This window comes from Monodelphis domestica, chromosome 8 (genome assembly GCF_027887165.1).
Source record: "Monodelphis domestica isolate mMonDom1 chromosome 8, mMonDom1.pri, whole genome shotgun sequence".
NCBI lineage: Eukaryota > Metazoa > Chordata > Mammalia > Didelphimorphia > Didelphidae > Monodelphis > Monodelphis domestica.
In genome coordinates, this window is record NC_077234.1 from 225,045,150 (window position 1) to 225,067,654 (window position 22,505).

The 22,505-nt window shown below is 34.0% G+C and overlaps 1 protein-coding gene across 7 annotated transcripts in view; it reads right to left on the reverse strand.

Annotated features, from left to right (window-relative positions):
* PNPLA4 (patatin like phospholipase domain containing 4) overlaps positions 1-22,505 on the reverse strand; it is a 73,965-nt gene that overhangs the window by 39,903 nt on the left and 11,557 nt on the right. For 4 of the 7 annotated variants that reach the window (XM_016424799.2, XM_016424800.2, XM_001365315.3 and 1 more), the window contains 3 exons: positions 20,404-20,498; positions 20,092-20,227; positions 3,549-3,614 (listed from right to left, as the gene is read on the reverse strand). In XM_016424799.2, the coding sequence (XP_016280285.1) occupies positions 3,549-3,614; positions 20,092-20,227; positions 20,404-20,498 (297 nt within the window). The remainder of the gene's footprint in view (positions 1-3,548; positions 3,615-20,091; positions 20,228-20,403; positions 20,499-22,505) is intronic. The other 3 variants (XM_056807859.1, XM_056807860.1, XM_016424801.2) reach the window with 1 other exon arrangement.

Sequence of the window (22,505 nt, forward strand, 5' to 3'; positions counted from 1 at the left end):
AAAAAATAGCCATTCCCCAACTGAAAAATAGTTAAAGAATATGAATAGTCAGTTTTCATATGAAGAAATCAAAACTATCAATAAGCACATGAAAAAGTGTTCTAAATCCCTCCTGATTAGAAAAATGTAAATCAAAACAACTCTGAGGTACCACCTCACACCTACCCGATTAGCCAATATGACAGTAAAGGAAAATAATAAATGTTGGAGGAGATGTGGCAAAATTCGGATACTAATGCATTGCTGGTGGGGTTGTGAACTAATCCAACCATTCTGGAAGGCAATCTAGAATTATGCCCAAAGGCAGGGGTCCCCAAACTATGGCACGCAGGCCACATGCAGCCCCCTGAGGCCATTTATCCGGTCCCCACCATACTTCTGGAAGGGACACCTCTTTCACTGGTGGTCAGTGGTCAGCACTGTATGTGGTGGTGCCACAAAGTGTACTCACTACTTCTGGTGACATCATCCTTTGCATGGCACCTTGTTCTGAGAGTAACTGAATGAGAACAAGGTGCTGCACAAAGGATTATGTGGCTGCACAATGGAAGATGTCATCATGGTGAGTGGCGATCTGGGGGAGGGGATTCTGCACTGTGTATACTGTTGCCTGGTTTAGTGGCGGTGGTAATGGACCTGTGTAAGGTGTGACAGGCCCATCACAGTCAGTGCTGCAGCCTCCTCTATACCAGACAGCAGAATACAGATTTGTTCATAGTTTGTTTGTTTTTTTTAATAGCCTGCCCCTCCAATGGTCTGAGGGACAGTGAACTGGCCCCCTATGTAAAAATGACTAATCCCTCTGATCCAGAAATACCACTACTGGGTTTGTACCTCAAAGAGATAATGAAAAATGTTTTTACAAAAATATTTATGGCCACACTTTTTGTGTTGACAAAAAATTGAAAAATGAGAGGGTGTCCATCGATTGGGGAATGGTTGAACAAATTGTGGTGTATGATGGTGATGGAATACTATTGTGCTGTAAGTAATGATGAATTGCTTGATTTCTGTATGAAATGGAAAGATCTCCATGAACTGATGAGAAGCGAAATGAGCAGAACCAGAACATTGAATAAAGAAAGTAACACATTGTGGCACAAGTCAAATGTAATAGACTCTGCTACTAATAGCAATGCAATGATCAAGAACAATCCTGAGGGACTTATGAGAAAGAATGCTATCCACATCAAGAGAAAGAACTGTGGGTGTAGAAATGCAGAAGAAAAGCATGATTTATCACTTCTTTATATGGGTATATGATTGGGGGTTTTGATTTTAAAAGGTTACTCTATTATAAATATGAATAATATGGAAATAGGTTTGGGGCAATAATACATATATAATCCAATGGAATTGCTGGTCAGCTCTGGGAGGAAGGAGGGGGAGAAAATTAATCATGTAACCATGAAAAAATAGAAATTCTAAGTAAATAAATTTTTGAAAAGTTTTGATAACCATATTCCCTTATAATTGGTTTTCTTTGTAACTTAATATACTATATTTTATGTCTTAAAAAAATTATGCTGAGGAGTGTGTCCATAAGTTTCTCCAGGCAGTCTATGACATTAAAAAAAAAGTTTAAAAGCCTTTGGTTTAGGGGAAAGATAATGAATTTCATCATGGACATGTTAAGTTTAAAGTACCTACAGTATATCCAGGAGGAGATGACCAACACTAGATAAATATGCAGGATTAGAGTTCAGGAGATATATTAGGCTCTGGACCTTTCAATCTAGAAGTTATCTTCATAGATACAATTTTTTAAATACACATGAATTGCTGAAATCACCAACAGAAACTATAGAAAGATAAAAAAGGAGAGGGCCAGAACAGAGTCCTCTAAGATACTCAGGTGTGGAGATGAGTACAAATGAAATAAAAAAAATAAAATAAAATAAAGGAAACTAAAAATAAAGTCAGATAGATGGGAAAGAACTACAACAGAGTAGTGTTACTTTAAATATTACCAGAGTAAAGCATTTAGTCATTTCTGATACAGTTTGGGCAAGTTAAGAAATTAGATTATTTCCTGTAACCTGACCATTCACTTTGGGCAGTTTGTAAAAGTGGGCCAAATATTTGGTCAGAAATTTGTACTTGGGATTTAACATGGTATAAAATTATGACTTGTAGCAAATTGGATTATATCTCAATAATTGGCTGGGATCACTGTTGGAAAAACACAGGGGACATGAAAACAAGAAAAATAAGAAGTGTCCTTCACTAATGTGAACTATCATGTACCAACAATTTTTGTAGGTAATGGAATTTGGCAACGGTTTCTCAAGAAGTAACCTATTTGGGGACTAGAAACAACTGACAAAAAAATAGTAACAGTATCAAATAATATTTAATACACTTTGAAATTAATACCACATGGGATCTAGTAGAATCTGAGGAAGTACTTTCTCACCCCCAAGTGGAACTGTATTCACATGATCTTCTATTGCCCTCTCCAATGAATCCTCTTAATTTTATCTACTTGTTTTTTATGATTTGTTACCTTTTCTCAATTTTTACATTATTCCTACTACTCTGTCCTAACTATTTCTCTATATTTGAAACTTTCTTTGTTTAATCAAAGTAGTAGAAATGACACAAACTAGGAAAATTTCATTTATTACCAATGCCATTATTGAGCAACAAGTTTGACTTCTATGCCTCTATCAACAGCAGAACTTTCAACTTTGAAGAATAACATATAGATTAAACACAGTTTCTTAAAAATGTATTTTCTGGCTCACTAATTGTTTAATTCATGTTAACCAAAAACACCATAAAAGACCAACTATATGCCATAATATGAAGGATATTATCTAAGTCTGTTTATATATTATATATGTTATATGTAACTTTTTAAAGAAATATGATTTTCCTAAAAACACAAAATGTACTCTGTATCTCCTTTATAAAGATTATATTATCATTAATATTACGTGATGAGTGTTTTTTCTCCAGTATTATAATAATACATTTGAATGAACCAATTTGCAATTTATTGCCCTACCTTCTTATGACCAACTATACCCACTTTATAAATGGTCGAGAAGAGTTAGAGCAGAAAGAATTCAAAGTAAAAACTATTCCTATAGAACACAGAAAAGCAAAATGACTTTTTTTTATGATCAAACTCAAGATACTAGCTTTATGAGAATCAACTGATTTAAACTTTAGTATATATATATATATGAAGCACTAATAGGCTTATAAAGTGCAACTACAAAATTGAAAATAAAATAATATCCAGAGATATGACCTATACTGATTTTGAAACTGCTTTTAGGCAACTATGTTACCTATTTGAAAACACATTTATTTCAGGAAATCACTGATTCCAAATATAAATTACTTGAAGATAACATTTTTAAAAATTTAACAAAAATGTACAAGATGATTGTACTAAAACTTGAATTTTCTTTTCTTAAATCAAGAAAGCAAAACCATTTATTCATTAACTTTTTTCTAGTCAGGACAATTCTAAAATTGGGTATTATAGGAAAAACTTGAAAATGTAAGAAATGTTTTTGAATATATAAAAACATTACCTGTCCTTTATATTCCACTGCTTTCAAGCCTGCATAAACTGGTACAAAACTGCTAGCCAAAAGTACCTAGATTTTAAAAAAAGGCATTGTGAATTAAGACAATTATTATTTTCCTATACTATAAAGCTTATATTATCCAATGGGTGTGGTGCTTTTATTTGAAAAGGGCTATATAGAAAAATACTATATTTTGAAAAATGTATGTAGTTAAAATAAATGTGATGCTTTTTGAATACTTAAAAATATTCAGGAAACAATTCTCTTTAAATCAACCAAATCTGTTCAAGTAATATATTATATAATAAAATTTAAATCTAAAACTAAATCATGAGTTCATACATATGGAAAACAAATAAACTACTGCATTTGCCATGTATTATACATTCATTTTAAAACATACAATTATCTTTTGCAATAGATAAAAATACCAAATTTGATTTCTACAATAGATTCAGTCTGAGACACTCTAATCTATGACATCAGGATGTTGCTAGGGGAACAGTTTCTTATAACTTAGGTTACATTAGAAAGTGGCTGCTAGATATATAAAATGAATTTTGACTTTCATCTAGATAGTTGAAAAGGATTTTAGCTTGGGAGGTAAAATGTAGATAAGGAATTTTTCTAGCAAATTTATATGTTTAACATATTGTGTATTTTCAAAAGCATAGTATCCTCATTGTTTTGGTTCTCAGGACATCCTATTAGAATTTAATACAAAATGTAATAAACAAACTTTGAACCTAAGTAACATTTATAACATTATTTCTATGGAGGAATATATTCCAAATTCCTACTTGTGAACTACCAATTTGGCACTCATTTGCTACCTTGTTTCCTATTTATCATTTTATGTATATATACTCTTTGCAACTATATTATTATTATTATTGGATTTTTGGTTCAGAACTGTGATTTATTTATATTTTTTCTTTAAACCCTTACTTTCTGTCAGAGTAAGAACTCTAAAACAGAAGGGCAAGGGTCTGGCAAATAGAGTTAAGTGAGCTGTCCACAGTCACAGAGCTAGTAAGTCAAACCTATCACTTCACTAACATATGGAAGCCTAGGTGAGGAAACTCCTTCTATCATGCAAATCAGAAATTGCTTTGTAATTCATAGTCTTAGAGAAAAGTATCCAAGGGTTAAGTAACTTACTCGGGGTTATATTTTCAGTATGTGTCTGAATTTGAATTCAGTTTTTCCTGATCATTTGTCTGTCTATACAGTACAAAATATTAATCATATAGCTAGATTAGATTAATAGTTCCCATTTATATAGGTTGCTGTTTTATAAAAGCACTTTCCTCCAACATAATCCTGTATGATTACACTTTATTTCAATGTCTGCACATAGTTAGTGCTCAATGAATATCTGATAAAAATATTCTCCGTGCCTGTCATCAGAGCAAGTATCCCTGTGCCTATTCTCTAAAAATAGAAGCAAGACTCTTTTGACTTCCACTGAGAGCTCCCTCCTAGAAGTACTATAAAGGGCTGGCAATATATGAATGGGGACAGGGAAAGATTCCTGTAGGGGTTCCTTTACAAAGGAGTTAGAAAGTCATAGGGAGTCAAGAGCTTCAGTGGTGAAGGCTACTCTCATGGCAATGGGGATGTCTGCTCTATTAGAGCCTAAGTTCTTCAGAAGGTTAGAGCTCCACCACTAGTAAGTTCCTTAACTATTTTTTTTAATTACCAGAAGTATGGAGGACAGCCAATCATATGGGCAGGTGTTTATAAAGCAGATGTTTATACGGTGAAGGCTGTCAGAATAGTTTTTTTTTTTTTTATAATTTTGGATAATTGGATACTAATCTATATTACATGTTCACTGTGGTAATGAAAACACTTTAATTTGAAGCAACATTTCTGGGATGACAGCATTAACATTTTTTGCAGTACTTCAAGAGTAGTGTCAGATGTTATAGCAATCTTATGTGAGATGAGTAAATCTTACATAAAACAAAGCAAATGCAGAAAAGTCCGTACAGTTTTGCATCTAAAAGTTTCAACATTAATTTTAAAGTATAATGACATAGTATGACATTACATTCATTGTACTTATTTTAAAAATAAACAAAGCATTTATTACAAGGTATCTAAAAATTACAAAACAATTCAATGGTAGTCAGGCAGAACCAATTTGAACTACACTTGTACTAGTTAAAAGGCAACAACTATATACTGTTAATTTAATTGCATTTCCTTTAACTATTATAAATTGGCTACTCTAAAAAAAAAAACACTGATATTAAGTATACTTTTGTGTCCAGTTAAAGAAAATATGAATCCCTGATCCCCTGATTCTTTTTTAAGTAAGACCCCAGTAATCGCATTAATCAGTATCTAACCATAATAGGTGACTAATGTGGGACAGTGCTTAATCAGTCATTAACAGAATTATAAGTTTACTAGAAATCAGTAATATATTTTATAAGGGAGAAGTCTAATCTATGCTGTAAACCTAGCTGCTTCCTCCTTTTCTTATAAACTAGCATCTGCAATAGGGTTTGACTCATCGAGTGAGTGAAAAGCTTAGAAACCATATAAGGCATGTACAGATGATGAGTGGTCTTAGAAATGTGATGACCCTTTGACAGAAGGACATTGATAGTATATTGTACTGAAGACCGTCTTAACCTAACCAAGTCTCAATAAGAAGCTGAGACACCTCTTCAAGAGGTTAGCACCCAATCATTGGTAGAGAAATGTAAATCCCACTCATTTTCACTAAGCAGAAGGCTTGACCATATTTGGCTCAGAAATATTCTAAGCAGAAAGGTGCCTGAGAGAGATCTCTTGTTTTCCAACTATGCTAGGCCTGGTGGTTGACTTTTGGGGCGTGATCTTGAATAATGCAATTTTAGGATAGAAGAAAGGGAAAAAAACTAATTCGATTGTCTTATATTATGAGGAAAATCTAATGACCCAGCTTTGCTGAGAGACATTGGTCTCTCTAAATAATTCTGTTATTGGCCTGGAGCTTTCACTCTTTGTTTCATTTCAGATTGACTGAAAAATATTAGTCACATAGTACATTAGCGGTGGTTGAAGAAATGTGTGGTTAGAAGAGAAGATCCTATCCAAATGTTTTATCTTAGTATACTAATAAGAAATTTATACTTTGAAAGAAAGAAAACCCTCATTCCTAAAAATTTGAATTACATTTTTCCATGTCATATTTTATCATGAAGTTCATGAGTTAATGCTTGAAAGCTGCTTTGAAGCATTCAGATGAAAAATGCTATCCAATTACTTTTTTTGCTACTTTTATGCTAAGATTCGCATAAGTGATATGAAAAGTACAATGAACTGAAAAAATACTTGTCACTTCTTCAAATCAAAGAAAGTATTTGTTTTGTCACAGCATACTATCTTTTCATATGTACTAATGATCTACTCATCAAAGTAAGTTTAAAAGGAAAATTCACTTTAAAAGAGAATCAGAAACTAAGCTGCTTTTCTCAACTATAATCAGCATACCAAAAAAAAAAAAAAAACTGCATCTAAGAGGAATTTTTGTAAATCAAAAATAATGGCTTTAGGAAATTACAAGGCCATAATGAAAGGAATCTAGCCACATATTTTAAAGTGCTTAAAATATTCATCTGCCCCAAAGAAACTTATCTCCCTAATTAGAAATGAAAGCTTCCTGATGGCAGAAAAGGGGTAGTTGTTCTTAGTATTCTAAATTTAAAGACAGAAGGAACCTTAGAGGACATCTAATCCAAACTCCACCTTTTATATATAAAAAACAAACAAACTGATACTCAAAAAGGAAAATTTTGACAGAAGAACAAAGGTACTCAGTGATATAACCACAGTATGAATCCATGGTATACCAGGACTTAATGCACTGCTTTGAATATATTAACTAAAATTTTATTTTGCAAATAGATATTCATCAGAGACATAATGTATACTATGTGACAAAATTCAAGTCTCACTAAAATTCAAAAGTACTGCTCTTAATGAATTAATCAAATGAGTGTTACTCTGTTCTCTTAATTTTAGAATTAATAAAGAGAAAAGGTATTTTTAAAACTTTGGCTTTAGGGTTCATTCACTTTTGAAGTTTACTGTGGAGTTTAATGAGGCTGGCTACTTATCCAAAACTTGGTGGTGCAGCTGCAATTCAATGACAGTTTCACACTTATCTTCAATTCTTCCCAAGATAATGACCAATATTATATCAAGTCTTATTTCACTTTCAAAAGGCTAAATATTAGAAGATCTTGCTTTAACAGCAGTATGGGCAATGGAATTCAGTAGATCACTCAAATGGCCTCACATGCTTTTATTATTGGTTAACTCTTTTTTGTAGGAACAAACTCTGAAAATACGAACTTTCAAGAACAAACCAAAGGACTTTTAAGCTAGCTCTTTTCATCTGTGCTTGTATACACAAAAAGTGGTCACTCATATCTACATGCATAAAATTTATTTGAACTTGAAAAGTAGACAGGACCATGCAAAAATGTTGAAGGAAACCACTACCTCTCACTCATTTTACCACTTACAGAAAAATGCTAAAGTATCAATCAGCATCAAATTACACATACATCCGTTTTCTGTGGCTATTTTGTACATCGTTAGGTGTTCTGAAACCAAATGACAGTTTAGCTAAAATGTGACAGGTGATGCAGAAAAACTGGATGCAAAAAACTGATGCAAAAAAAAAAATTTGACATGAATGAATGACTTGTTTTGTTCTTTCTCCCCTTCAACTTAGCTGAATCAGCACAAAAAGGTTTCAGAGACCAGAAAATAGTTAATGCTATACCAGAATCACTACAACTTTTCTAAAGTAATAGTGGTTGTTCATTCATTCAGTCATGTTAAATTCTTTATGACTCCATGAACCAAAATACACTAAGCCTTTCTGTCCTGCACTATCTTCTGAAGTCTATACAAGCTCATTTTCATTATTTCATGACACTATCTCATCCTCTATTGTCCCCTTCTTTTTTATTTCCAATCTTTCTTAGCATTAGAATCTTCTCCAAAAAGTCTTGTCTTATTATGTGGCTAGCCTGTGTGCTTCAGCACTATCTGTCCTTCCAATGAAGTAATAAGAAACCCTACTAAATACTTATACTACTGTTACTTGCACTTCATGATCAGCTTAATAATGGTAAGAGTAAGGAGCCCTTCAAGATGGGGTCTGGGTATCTCCAAATGAGTCAGTTTAACAATTATTGAACACTTCTACTAAGGGAAAAGTGGTAGAGATACAAAGCTAAAATGACAAAGTCCTTGACTTTAAGACACTTACATTCTATAGGAAGGGATTTGGAAGGTAAATAAGATGAAATGTTGGTAGCAAAGAAGAGATGAAGTCAAAGAACTGCTGGAATATTTTAAGTGGGAAGATAATACTTTCATTTGGAGAGATTAAGGGAAGCTAAACATGGAAGAGGTTGTCCCTGAACTAAATTGTGAAGGAAGGAGTTTCCTGTTTGCACTCAGAATGTCCCCTCATCACCAAGTATAATTATGTCTCTGTTATATATTCACAGATTCATAGAATTTTAGAGCTACCTGATAGGTGGCTCAATGTACTGAGAGCCAGGCCTAGTGATAGGAGGTCCTAGATTCAAATCTAGCCTCAAACCCTCCCTAGCTGTGTGACCCTATGTAAGTCACTTCACCCTCATTGCCTAATCTTTACCACTCTTCTGCCTTGGAACCAATAGATAATACTGATTTAAAGAAGGAAGGTAAGGATTTTTTTAAGTGTTAATTAATCTTTATTATCTGTACTAATGCATGAACATAGTATCAAAATAACATAGTATTTGTTAATCCAAAAATCATTTCTATTTAGCTTTAGAATGCATCGAATGGGGGGCAGCTGGGTGGCTCAGTGGATTGAGGGCCAGATCTAGAGACAGGAGGTCCTAAGTTCAAATCTGGCCTTCCCAGCTGTGTGATCCTGGGCAAGTCACTTAATCCCCATTGCCTAGCCCTTACCACTCTTCTGCCTTGGAACTAATACACAGCGCTGATTCCAAGATGGAAGGTAAGGGTTTTAAGGGAAAAAAAAGAATGCATTCAATGATTTTTTAAAAATTTACCTTATCTACTTATATTTTGCATAAAGCTAATGTTAAATCTAAATATCAAATTGTTATTTGTCAGAATTTTCTGAGAACTGATGAGCAATAGCCCAAAAGCATGCTTGAGATTTAAAGCTGAATACAATTAACTCCCAGCATAAAGAGAAGTTCCTCAGTTTTCATGGGTGTGAGGAGAAAAATTTACAGGAATTCAAAATAGTTAAGATTAGCTGAGAGGAATCTTCCATTGTATGACTTGCTCTAGCACAGGATTGCTTTTTATTGTCCCCAAAGGCTTCTCCTTTGTTCTGAGTAGTATTTATTTAATTAATACATCTGATTCAAAACTATAAGCCATCTTTTAAACCTAATATTACAAAACTGCTTGCTTCCAAAATCAAGATATGGTTAACTTTAATGAATCTCAGAATTATGAGACTATAGGGAGAAGGATATTATAAAGTTGGGTGCCTTCTGGTGCTCTTCACTTAATCCTGGCAAGTGTCTAACCAAGCTTGACCTCTAAAGTATAAAATAAAGAACTCGGATAAAAAGCAGTTCTGCAAAACCCATATGTGTTCTACCTCACATTTTTAAGTAGTCCTGTAACTCAGGGTGTTTAGTAAAAAACAAAGTGAATGTTGGGAAATTATGGGGGGGGATATTTAAAATTAAAGAGAATGCCAAGATATGGAAGGGTTTGTGTAGACCCCATGCAAGTAAAGAAGAATGGGCTGAATCTTAATCAGGAATGATTAAATGGCAAAAAAAAATATGATGAGAATAAAATCACAAATGGAAGGATCTAAATTTTCACTTTAGAATCTCACGAATATTTATTAAGCACCAGTCTATGGGAGAGACTGAGAAAAAAGATAGATCCAACAAAAACCTTGCTTTCAGATACTAATCTAATGGGGAATAGGGAGAAAATGAAAAAGATATGCACAAAATAATTATGATATGAGAGAGTGTGAAAAATTCAAGGAGGTATCATTTTAAACTGAAGGAGTAAGCAGGCTTTATAGAAAGATAGGATTTGAAATAGATCTTAGTAAAGATTTCAGTAAGGAGATGTCAGAGTAGAAGAACCATATTTTAGGCAGAGGATTAAAAAAAGAATGAGAAAAGATGAGACACAAGAAAGAAAGCAAAGAGTAGTTCAGTTTGGCAGAAATAGAACAGGTGAAATGTTCATGCTCAGAGTAATACTTTAGGAGCATCACTTGGACAATGTTGTGAAGAATTAGAAAAGAAATAAATCGGCAGCAAGAAGTTTAGTTAGCAAAAATTCACATAGAGCAGTGATGGTGAACCTTTCAGAGATGGAGTACCAAGCCCTGTTGCCACCCTACCCCCAGAATGAGTGCTATGCCTGCCCCCCCAAGACCAAGTGCTACACCTGGATGCCCTCACCTTGCCCCCCCCAACCGATCCCCCAACCCCAGACAGAGGAGGGAGTAGTGCTCCCATTGGGCTGCTAGGCAAAAGGGCAGGTGATGAGAGACATGTGTGGAGAGGGGGAGGAGAGTGGCCAGAGTGTTCCCATCCAGCTACATGCCACCTATGAGCTATGCTCCCCTCCAACCTAGCTCCTCTTCAATCCCACCACTGGAATCACCTTCACCACAGACTCAACAGACTGCCTTCTACTCCACCCCCGCATGCAGTATGTGAGCCCCTCTCTTCCACCTTCTTTACCCCAGACAGGGGAGGGAGGAAGCACTCCCATTGGCTGCTGGGCAGAGGGGTGGGAGAAGTGAGTTATGTTCTCAGGAGAGTGTGGAGAGAACAGTTCCAACCCAGTCTCTCTGGCTTTCTAATAAGGAACTCTGGTGGGTGATTGCAGGTGTACCCACAGAGGGCTCTGCATTTCCTTTTTGGCACCCATGTCATAGGTTCACCATCACTGACATAGAGGAACCAGCTCTATATGATAGTTAGGATGAAAAGAGTGTGAAGGAAGAGATAGAAGCAAGACATAATGCTGAGTAGAACTTGATAATTACAGACAATTCTTACTTAATGTAAGTGGCCCATTTGGCAGAGTTCTACATAAAACAATTTTAGACGCAAGATTGCCCCTACTCACCCACTTCACTTAGCCTATATAAAAAGGAACATAGAAAATACCTTTATACAAGTCATGAAATATACTAAAATGCAGACATATTAAATATTCTGTCATGATAATAAACAGAACTATGAAATAAAAGATAAAGTTGATGATAAAGTATATACAGTGGAGTAAGATGAGATATGTGTGCAGTATGTCATTCCTTCCCCAATCACTGTGCATAGCTTTTATCTCTGGTGGTTGTTAATACAACTTTTTTTTTTTTAATGAAGCTATTGAAGGATATTTGGACAGTGGCCCCTTTCTTCTTTGTAAATTTAATGGTAGCAAGTAATAATATCCTCGGCTAGTCTAGTCTGAATTTTTAAAAATCTTGTTTGGATCCATCTTTTCACTACAAGAAAACATTTCATTGAAATGAAGAAATCCTTCTGCCAACTGTTTTGCTATGAATATTCTTGGTTCAATCTCAGGTTCTAAAGCTGCCCTTTCTACTAAAATCTTTGCAGCTAGAAAGCTCACTCAGTCCTTTTATATAAAGTTGAATTTGTGGAATGCAAATCTATGTAAAGCAAGAACTTTCTGTAATTGGATGGAGGGGTAAAAGGAAAGGTAAAAAAATATAAAAAATAACTGATTCCAAGAATATAAATCTAAAATGTGGTATTGTTGATAATACTAGAAAAAGTAAGAGAGACAAGTTTCAATGATGATTTCTCTTTAGACATTTTGAGACTAAGCTTCCAACAGAATATCCACAAGATAGTTAGTATCAACCATACCACTTGAAATATGGGATCAAGAATATGAAAAATTAAGACTTCTAAGTTCAAAGAACTTTGTCTTTGCACATTTTTTTAAATATTAAAGAAAGAAGTAAAAACTTCAGCTCTGTATGTAGCCATCTTCAGTTTAGTTTTATAATAAAAACTCTTTGGATAATTAGAACTTTAAACCTAGAGATGAACCTATAATCACCTATCTTATTTTGCTCAGTAAAATTTCAAAAGATTATAAGGCTCTAAAACTCTAGCATTTTAATACTGTTATAGACTTTTATTTTACATTTTGCAGAGTAGGTGCAACTGAGTCAAGGGAAAATTTTTGACTTAGGGAAATCTCACCATGTTATCAAGTTAGAGAGGGGGGAAATTAAAGACCGCATGGATAAGCATGAGATTATGGGAACATGAGAAGAGGGGACTGAGAGTATAATGGAGGGATATGTTTTCCTAAGAAGGAAGTCAATCTCTTCCTCTGAGATTTCAAAGCAGGGGATAATGGTAAAAGTCACTGAGAAATTTAGAGTAACAAAATTGAGCAAATTTATATCAAATGGTGTCAATTGCAGCAAAGTAGGGAAAAAAGTTATCTAGTAAAGGTAGGTTTATGAATTTAGGCACCTTTTGGGGGAAGATAGGATTTTAAACAGCTGTTGTAGAGAATCTGAATTACAGAAATTCAGAGCTTAAAGGAATATCAGTGGCCACTTAGACCAACCATCCCCTCTACAACTACCTGAAAAGTGGTTCCCCAATATATATCTAAGAAGCACCAATGAAGGAAAACCAGTTGCCTGCCAAGGCAGCACATTCCATTTCTAGCCAGCTCAAATTGTTAGTAAATTTTTTCTTATAATAACTCTAAATTTATCTTTTTTTTGTTATTTCTACTTGTCCTCTAGTGCCAAGAATAAGCATTTGTTATCTCTATGTCCTCTAACAGTTGCACAATGTCTAGAATGGAGAGAGATAGTCAATAGATTAGAAAAAATGACTACTGTACAGCAGAGATGGTTCAAATAAATGAATCTGCAGGGAGCCAAGTAAGAATAATTTCATAACTTCCTAAAGCAGCACATAACCCTTAAGGAGTAAAGAAGGAGTAAAGTAAATGACAGGTCCTACTTGGAGTAAAAAAGCTGGTCAGGAATGACATTAAGGATAGATCAGGGCAATTGATAGATTGGAAGAATAGGGAAGGGTGATAAAGGAGGATAAGTGAAACAGAGAATTGAGGGGCCAAGAGCGATGATCAGGGACAAGAATTTAAGAGCTCAGGATCTTGTAGGTAAATTAGTTTTGAGTGATGTTAAGGTCAAATATATGATTGCTCTAGCTGGTGATTAAAGCAAAATAGAGTTCACAGAATTTGAGGAGTTCAGTGAATTGTAAGTTTCTCAAGATGCTGGATGTCAAGATAGCAAACAGTATGGTATAGTAACTAGATTCAAACCACACATAGCCCACCCAGATTTTAGTCCCAACTTCTGCCATTTCCTATGGTTAACCATGGGTAGATAGATCTCTTTGTTTCCATTTAATTTAAGTTTTTCTCACCTGTAAATCAAGAGTGCTATAATTTATACCTCTGAGGTCCCTAGATTTTTTAAGGGGGACTTTACTATTACTTCCAGTGATCCAGTCACATAGTTAGATGGCACAAATTATAAGAAGGAAAGACTGCTTACTAATGATGAGAACCAGAGCAAGGACATAGCAGGGTGAGCAGGAAGAACTCTAACTCTACCTTCAAATCCTGTGGCATACACAGCATGGGAGAATTGTGGAGTTCTCAGCAGGAAGCCAAATGTCATTTAACATGACCCTGTAGGACTTGGTCTAAAAAAGCAAGGGATTCAGAACAAAGGAGAATGAAGATTCCAAAAAGCAAAAGAAAAGAGGAAATTGAGGGAGTTAATAGCTTAACAATTGGGAGGGTAAGCATGCAGGCTGTAGGATGAACTTGACTAGACATCAGGAATATTAAGAAAATGAAATGTAACAAAGGCAACACAGTACAAGAGTAGTGCTGGATTTGGAGTCAGGGTAAACTGATTTGAATTCTGCCTTTGACACCCAACATATTTCAATTTCAGTTTCATTATCAGTAAAAAGGATATTATACTCGTACTTTTAATGCAGGGTTGTTGTACAAGTAAAATAATTCATGTAAAAAAAGCTTCAGAAAAATTAAAACACTATGCAAATATCAGTTATGGTAATGGTGATGATGATGTAACCAAAATAAATGGCCAATAATAATAAAACACATAGGCAAATACCATTCTCTTGGAATATTAATACAGTAAAAAAAAGAACATGATTTAGAATCAAGAGACCAGGATTTTGTCCCAATTTTGTAGCTAATATGCTGTATATTTTGGGGTCAATCACAATAGTTCAGAAAAGCCTTAAAGATCTTAAGAGTTCAATAGCATTTTAGAGATAAAGAAAACAGGCTAGTTGGACAAGATGATCTCTAAGGCTCCTTTTAGTTCTATGATTTAGCTATAATTTATGGTTAATATCAAACCAATAGCACAATTAGTTTTCACAGTTATAAAGTCAGACATGTATATACATTTATATGTCTATTGTTCATTAATTTGTTGACAAACTGTTAACCTATTTGGATTCCATATTCAAAAGCACCAATACTCTGGGCCTGGGGTGAATTTAAACTTACCTTCGTATAATCAAGGAAACAATTTAGTAGAGAAATAAATTGTATAAATAAGATTACAAATGTTTGTTTTCAACTACTTTAGAAGTATTCATTTACATAAAAATTATTAACATGCTAATAAGTCCCAAAGGAATTCTATTCAGCAAGCCTTCACTAGCCTGGTGTAAATTCTCTATGAGATCCAAAGATCCCTTTTTTAAATGCTAAAAGTAATCATAAGCGTTAATATGAATAACTCTCATTTTTTAATCATGAAAATTAAGGTCATAGAATTTATGTGACTTGTCCAGCATTGTACAGTGAGTAAATAACATTATTAGTACTAAAAGGTTGCTTTCCTCTCAGTCCACTAGTCTTCCTATAAATTATACCCCTTTCCCTCCCTCCTTATCTACTAATCAATATTTTAAAAAATAATGATCTCATCAATATAGGTAATTCTATAAATCAGATAAAAAAGTATGGCTTTTATTTTTCCCTTATCCTGTAGAATTCTTATCTATGATCTTCCATAGATTGCTCACAATCAATTCATCCCATGCACTGATGATTTTCCTCTAAGTTTTATTTTCTTTAAACATTTCATAGGGATCAGTGGAGCTGATCACCAGATAATGAGATAACTTCTTTTTCTCACCATCTATTTCTAAGTGATAAACTTTTAACCACTCCTTTAGCACAGGTCATTATTGAAAAATATGATAAAGCCTGCATACTTTTCTGTAACAATTCCCTAGTAATTGCTGTTCCATGGCAGATTCTATGCTAGGTGTTTTATAAATATTATCCATTTTGATCCTTACAATAACCTGGGAGGCAGGTATTATCATGATTCCTATTTTATAGGATTTATAGACCAGGAAACTCAGACAAAGAGGTTATTTGACTTGTCCAAGGGCATACAGCAAGTGAGGCTGTAGGGGAAATTGTCTTTCTGCCTCAAGGCTCAGCACTCTAACCACCAACTGCTTCTTGCACTAATCCACCTTTCCATTGTTGTTTGCCTCACCTACAATTTTAATTCCTTAGAGATTTTATTTGTCCAAGATTAAAAAACACAAAGCATCATAAGGAAATAAAATGTTGAAGGTATGTAGCAGGGAAGAGTTTGAGTTAAAAGAACTGTACAGTTTTCTAAAACCATTACATTAACATACTTGTTTAGACAGTCCCTAATTAAAGGACATCCACTTTGTTTCCAGTTCTTTGCTAATATAAAAACTGTCAATATAAATATTTAAATATATATATATGTATATATATATATGTATAGTAGTAGTAGTCTCTCAGTGACTGAGAATGACAATTATCTTTGTGTGTTTTCATCTACGGTGTACCCTCATATGGCTTTGAACTATATATATATATATATATATATATATATAAAGCTCTTCTTTTTGTGATGGAACTTCTGGAGGTATATGCCTAATGGTGGATTCTCTGGATCAAAGATAAAAAATAAAATATGCAATAAATATGCAAATGCCATTCTTTTAGAATATTAACACAGTATTAAAGAACGCTGGATATGGAATCAGGAGGCCAGGGTTTTGTCATTTTCTTGTCATAGTTCCAAACTATTTGACCAGTTCAAAGTTCCGATAATGTATGTGCTTACACACAACCTCTCCAACACTGATGATTGACATTCTGTATGATCTTTGACAATTTGATGGCTTGTAAGGATAAGCAGGCAGCTAAGTGACTCAGAAGAGTAGGCCTGAAGTTAGGAAGACCTGAATTCAAATCCAGATTCAGACACTATCTGTATGATACTTAGCAAGTCATCTAACTTTTGTTTGCCTAAATCAAGTGGAGAAGGAAATGGCAAACCATGCCAGTATTTTTGCCAACACTGTATCTACAGGGTCAGCAAGAATCAGACACAACTGAACCACAACTAAGTCAAACTTCAGGTCAGTATTAGTAGTGATCTGGAACATACCTTCCTGTTTGTAGGTAATTTGTAAATTTTCTGAGTACTGTTTCTTTGACCACTTATTTATTGAATAATTATCTTTTCATATATTTCTGTTAATTGTCAATATAGAATGTTTTTAGTAACCATGAATCTCATGGAGAACATTAGGTGATATTCTGGGAATTTACAATATAAATCTATCAACAGAAGCACCATCATTCACAAGGAATCTTTCCATAACAATGTCAAATTGCTTTTGACAAGTATACATCTTATATTTTGTCTTACCTGATCTTAATAATCAGAGTTATAGGAAAAAAGTTATCTAGCGGATTGAATTTTTCAAGGAATCTTTTCTTTGCTGAGCAGATAATTGAGATTTATTGCTAGAAGAGAGCTTTAAGGCTGAATTTTCCTTTATTAAATAAACCAAAGGTTTTGTTTGTTTGTCTTGTAATAATAATTAACAGCAGTTTCTTGTATTCTAAGAACATTTTAGTCAAATAACTATAAAGATATAATTGATTACAAGGAATTATTTGTTAAAGCCTGCATGCTCCCTTTTCATATCTTTCATCAAGGATACCTTCAATTTGCATGTAGAAAATTCTAGTAAAGGTGTTGAAAAAAGTATATGAGATGGTAGTTACTTATGTTTTCATGATCATGCTATTGGGATTGTATATCATCAATTTTCCATAGTTTTTATTATATTTCTTTCCTCTACATGTAGGCATATGTAACGTATTCAGACATTATCTTTTAAAGTGATCACCTCAAAATTTTTGAGATTGCAGCAGGGATTTTCTTAGTGTGTACTGATTTTTTCTAGCCATTCTTCTCAATTTCATCTTTCTAATGGTATTTCTATTTCTTTGAATAGCATACTGGGAAGTAGGACACAAATATAATGGTTCCCCTATTGCTGTTGATGAAAACAGATTGTCAAATACACACTGTAATTTTTTAGAATTTAACATTCTATTTGTTATTTTGCTCTGTTTCATGCACTGATGCATTTGGGATGATGTAGTTCATTTGGGTTTTATACTAAGTTTTCTCTAGAATATTCTGCTGTTTTACAAGACAATACTACTCTCTCTCATTTTACTTTGTAGTATCTACTTGGGAAAATTAAATGTCTCCTGTCTATCACATATCTGAGCTTTTTTACACTCATTGTAATATTTATTTTATATTGGTTAAACTTTTTAAAGAAATGGTAATAATCAATAACTTTATCTTTTTTAATTTACCATTTTTTAGCCCTAGTAGGTTATTTATATAGATCATGTTGAAGTTCCTATTACTTTTTACTCTTTATTTTGATGTTAATTTTGGTCTTTGTTCTCACTTGTAGATAATTCATCTGTCCACACTTTATTCTGATATAACTCTCATAAGAACAATAAACTGTTTATTTCTGTTAGAATTGTGTTCAAATTCATGTTTTGTGGTGATATGAGGTATTAAACCATGTTTAGCATCATCCAATTCTTTTTTCTGTGTATATATGTAGGTATATGTGTATACATATATACACACATATATAGCATTCATTATATATGCAATATACATATTTACATAAAAATACATATAAAAGGCTAAAGTATTCATGCCATATAGGTGTGATTTTTCTCAGTTATCCAAAAGCATTTGTCTTTCTAACATTTTTCCCAACCTCTACATTCTCTCATATGTTAAAGTTACCTAATTTGGAGAACCTTGTCAAATTCTTCATACATTTTCTCTACTTCTTCATCCTCCACAACAGATGTTAGTATATAAGTTACAATTAACTTCACATTTGTCATTTGACAACCATGAATTGATGTTTTTTTGTTCACTTTGGGTACAGGATGAAACCAATTCTGCCAACTTCCTTTTTCAACTATAAAGAAAACCTGTGAGCCATAATTCTATTTGGTCATAATTTCCTTCTCTCTTTTGCTGAACTGTTTTTTCAGATGATGGCTGTGAAGGCTTGCTGGAAGCAAGACTGTTGCCACTCACAGGACTCTTGTGCCTATTGATCTATTAATTAACAAATGGTTAGCAGTTAAGGCTGGTGGTGATGTTGAAGATGGGCTAGGTCCTTTCTCCACAATGACCTTGCCCCTGCTTGATATTACCAATAACTCTGGCTTCTTTGGTTTGCCATTGGGGTTATTTAGACTCATGAAGTGATTTAGGTCTTGTCACTGGTAAACACAATAGATATGTTTCCTAGTAGACAAGCAGTCACTGCTGCCTGACTCTTTGCTCTACTTCCTACACTAGAAAGTTCATAGGATATGGAGCCAAAGAGCTAGGTCCAAATTATCACTGTGTTATCAACACACCTGCTGCCTGTTCCTTCTCAACTGTCACAGACTCTTTAACCCATAATATGACTGTGGAAGTAGATAAATCACAAACTAAATGTAATATTTTATTTTCCTTTGTTTCATGGGCTGCCATGGCCAAAGAATTCATTACCAACCAACTGGAACATGGTACTAAAATGCGTTTGAAAAATAATTCTATAATTTGGACTTTCCACCAAAATTAGCCTGTCACCCTCTTCACTTAACCCAAATAAATTAATTTTTGTCATAGAATGCATAGCTACTTACTATTATTGCAAAACATATGCAGGTTATCCAAGATACTAAAAGAAAGAGTTGGCTGTTCTTCATTTACCATCATCCATCATCTCTCTTAACCCATTATCTTAGGAAGCACATAGTTAATTGTAAATTGGCTAGTCAGATTATTTCCCATGAATATTTAATTCTCAAACTACTAATTTTCAAACTTATTCATAGAATCAGTGAACAGTTTCATAGAATAAACATGAAACTTAAAATGATCAGAAAATAAGATTATATAGGTTTGGGGAAGTATTTCTTAAAAATAGAAGTTTATAAAATGGAAGCATATCATTTAAGTTTTTTTTTTTTTAAATGTGTTTGTACAAAAGAAAAAAAATCACTATCCTGACATTTCTTACAAGGTAATATGGAACTTTCTTACCTTAATGAGGTCATTCCTGGAGGGGAAACGTGAAACTAAGTTATTTTCTCTGGTTTTTACATTAGTGATAGATACATAAAGTCGAGTATCAGCTATCTCATGGGCGTTAAGAGGAAGAATGGTCTCCATGCCTCCTCTAAAGAAGAGAAAACAATAAGCATTATTCACCCTTAATTATTGAACACCTTATAAATATTTTAAAAGAGAGAATGCTGAGTATGCCATAGTTTGTACAGAAAGTATTCAATACTTTGTCTTAATATACTTTGGGTTTTACATAAGGCAAAATATATAGGAAATGTAAATACGTACCTTAATCGTGCCATAAAATCATAACCTGGTGTTATGGCACCAAAGTATTGCTTTCTAATTTCTTCAGCAAAATTGTATGTAAATTCATTGCATTCCTGAAAAATAAGATATTCACTAGAATTAAACAAAGTCTTAACCACAAATCATTTTGGGGAAAGTGTTTGTCAACCAAGTATTCAATATATCAAGGACTTAATTTGCCCTGCAATTAAAAGATAACTGGTGTCAGCTGCTTCTGGCTCAATTATACATGTATAAAATGTGAATTCATTAATTTTTCACAGCAATGAAAATATTTGGGTGTGTATATATCAGTTTGAAACTGATCTGACAAGGAATTATGGAAGCATAATATAGTCAATGAGGTGAATACCAATTTTATAAGTGGGACATTTTTAGGAAATAAATATTTCATGGCTAACTGGCTAAAGACATTTTTTGTAAATAATGAAAAGAAGGTAGTTTTAAATATGACACAAGAAGATGAAAATCATGAGATCTAATCTCATAAACCTGGAAGGTACCAGAGAGTTCATCTATAGGGTCTGACCCCTTCATTTTACAGAGTAGGAAACTCTGGGGAGGTAAAGTAACATATACAAGTAACACAGGTAGAAAATAATAGAGGTGGGATTCTCATGCAATTCAATAAGCATTTACTAAGCATCTACTATGTATAGATTAGGAAGTAGGCTAGGTTGTAGAGATACAAAGTGAAAAACAAAATAGCCCATGCTTTCAAAGATTATACACATATGGCCCATTGTTATTTTTTTCCTTCCTATTTGAAATTTGATTTTTTTTAAACTCAAGTATATGGAATCAGTATTTTGACACTGAGGGATCAGTTTACAATACATATTAATTCTGATAACATTATATACCCAAACATTTTAGACTATTGATACCTGCCATTGCTTGATAAATATTATGGGACTTTAACTGATATTTGTGTCTGATTTCAGAAGAAGAGGCTGCTAATGAGCAACTGATCAGTGCAAAGGAACATAAGGTCAAGGAGACCAAGAATCCCTGTGGGTTGGTGAGGATTTATGTCCAAGAGGACCTGTTTCAGAGGTTTTGGGGAAGGAAGCAGCTATTTAGTAAGTCTTGACATTGGACTTCCCCGTTTCCTGCCTTTATATGAGAATAAAATATATCTCTGTTAGGCTTTAATTTTGGCTTGCTATCTCTGTGACTGAAGTAGGAATCAAAAAGGGAATCATATTTCCCTTTTTCCTCAGACTTTTGTTCCTTTCTTCTTCTGTAGTATGGCAATTTTCTGTAGTCCTGGCTGATGCTGCGTAACTACAATATTGTTGCACCTGTACTGCATGCTTGTAGGATATGCTACCTTAATTGGACCTTGATGGTGAATCAAGGACCTGTAATAATTTTAATTTATACTCATATTTAGGTACATATATTATTTTAATTATTTTACTATAATTTCTCTCTCGTTTTGGAGAAAATTGATTCATATACCTTATAGTTTAGCCATGCATCCTGTGTCAATTCTATTGTTGTATACTCTCCTGGGTGGGGTCAGGGGATTGTGTAATTATCTTAAAAGTCCAAAGTCTAAGATCTTTTCGAATAATTTTAGAAAAAGATAATCACCAACATCCTGGACCAAGAAAGCAAATCTTCTGGAGAAGATGTTGTAAGGATGCTTGTAGAAATCACGTCAGGAAATTCAGAGTAAACTTTTGGATATAATGAATTGAACTGGGGGGTGGGGGGAGAGGGTTGAGCCTGGCATTTATTCTGATTAGAAACATTTATTCCGGGACTTCTGGGTAATCATGGCTGCAATCTAGACGCCACACGCTTCCTCTCCCCGGCACTGAACGAAATAGACTACATCAAAGGAGCATAAAAATCACCTTTGGAGGAACAGAAGGACATACTCCCAGTACTCCACAGAGGCGAAGGTACGTGGGGCTTGAACATTTCCACACTATAATAACGAGGAAAAACTAGCACAGAAAAGTGAACTGAGCCGCCCTTCCCCCACCCAACCTCCCCCACCAAACCAGAGTGAGCTACCTGAGGGCTCACCGGGACAGCGAGTGAGTGGGAAATGTCTCTGTTTGGGGGGG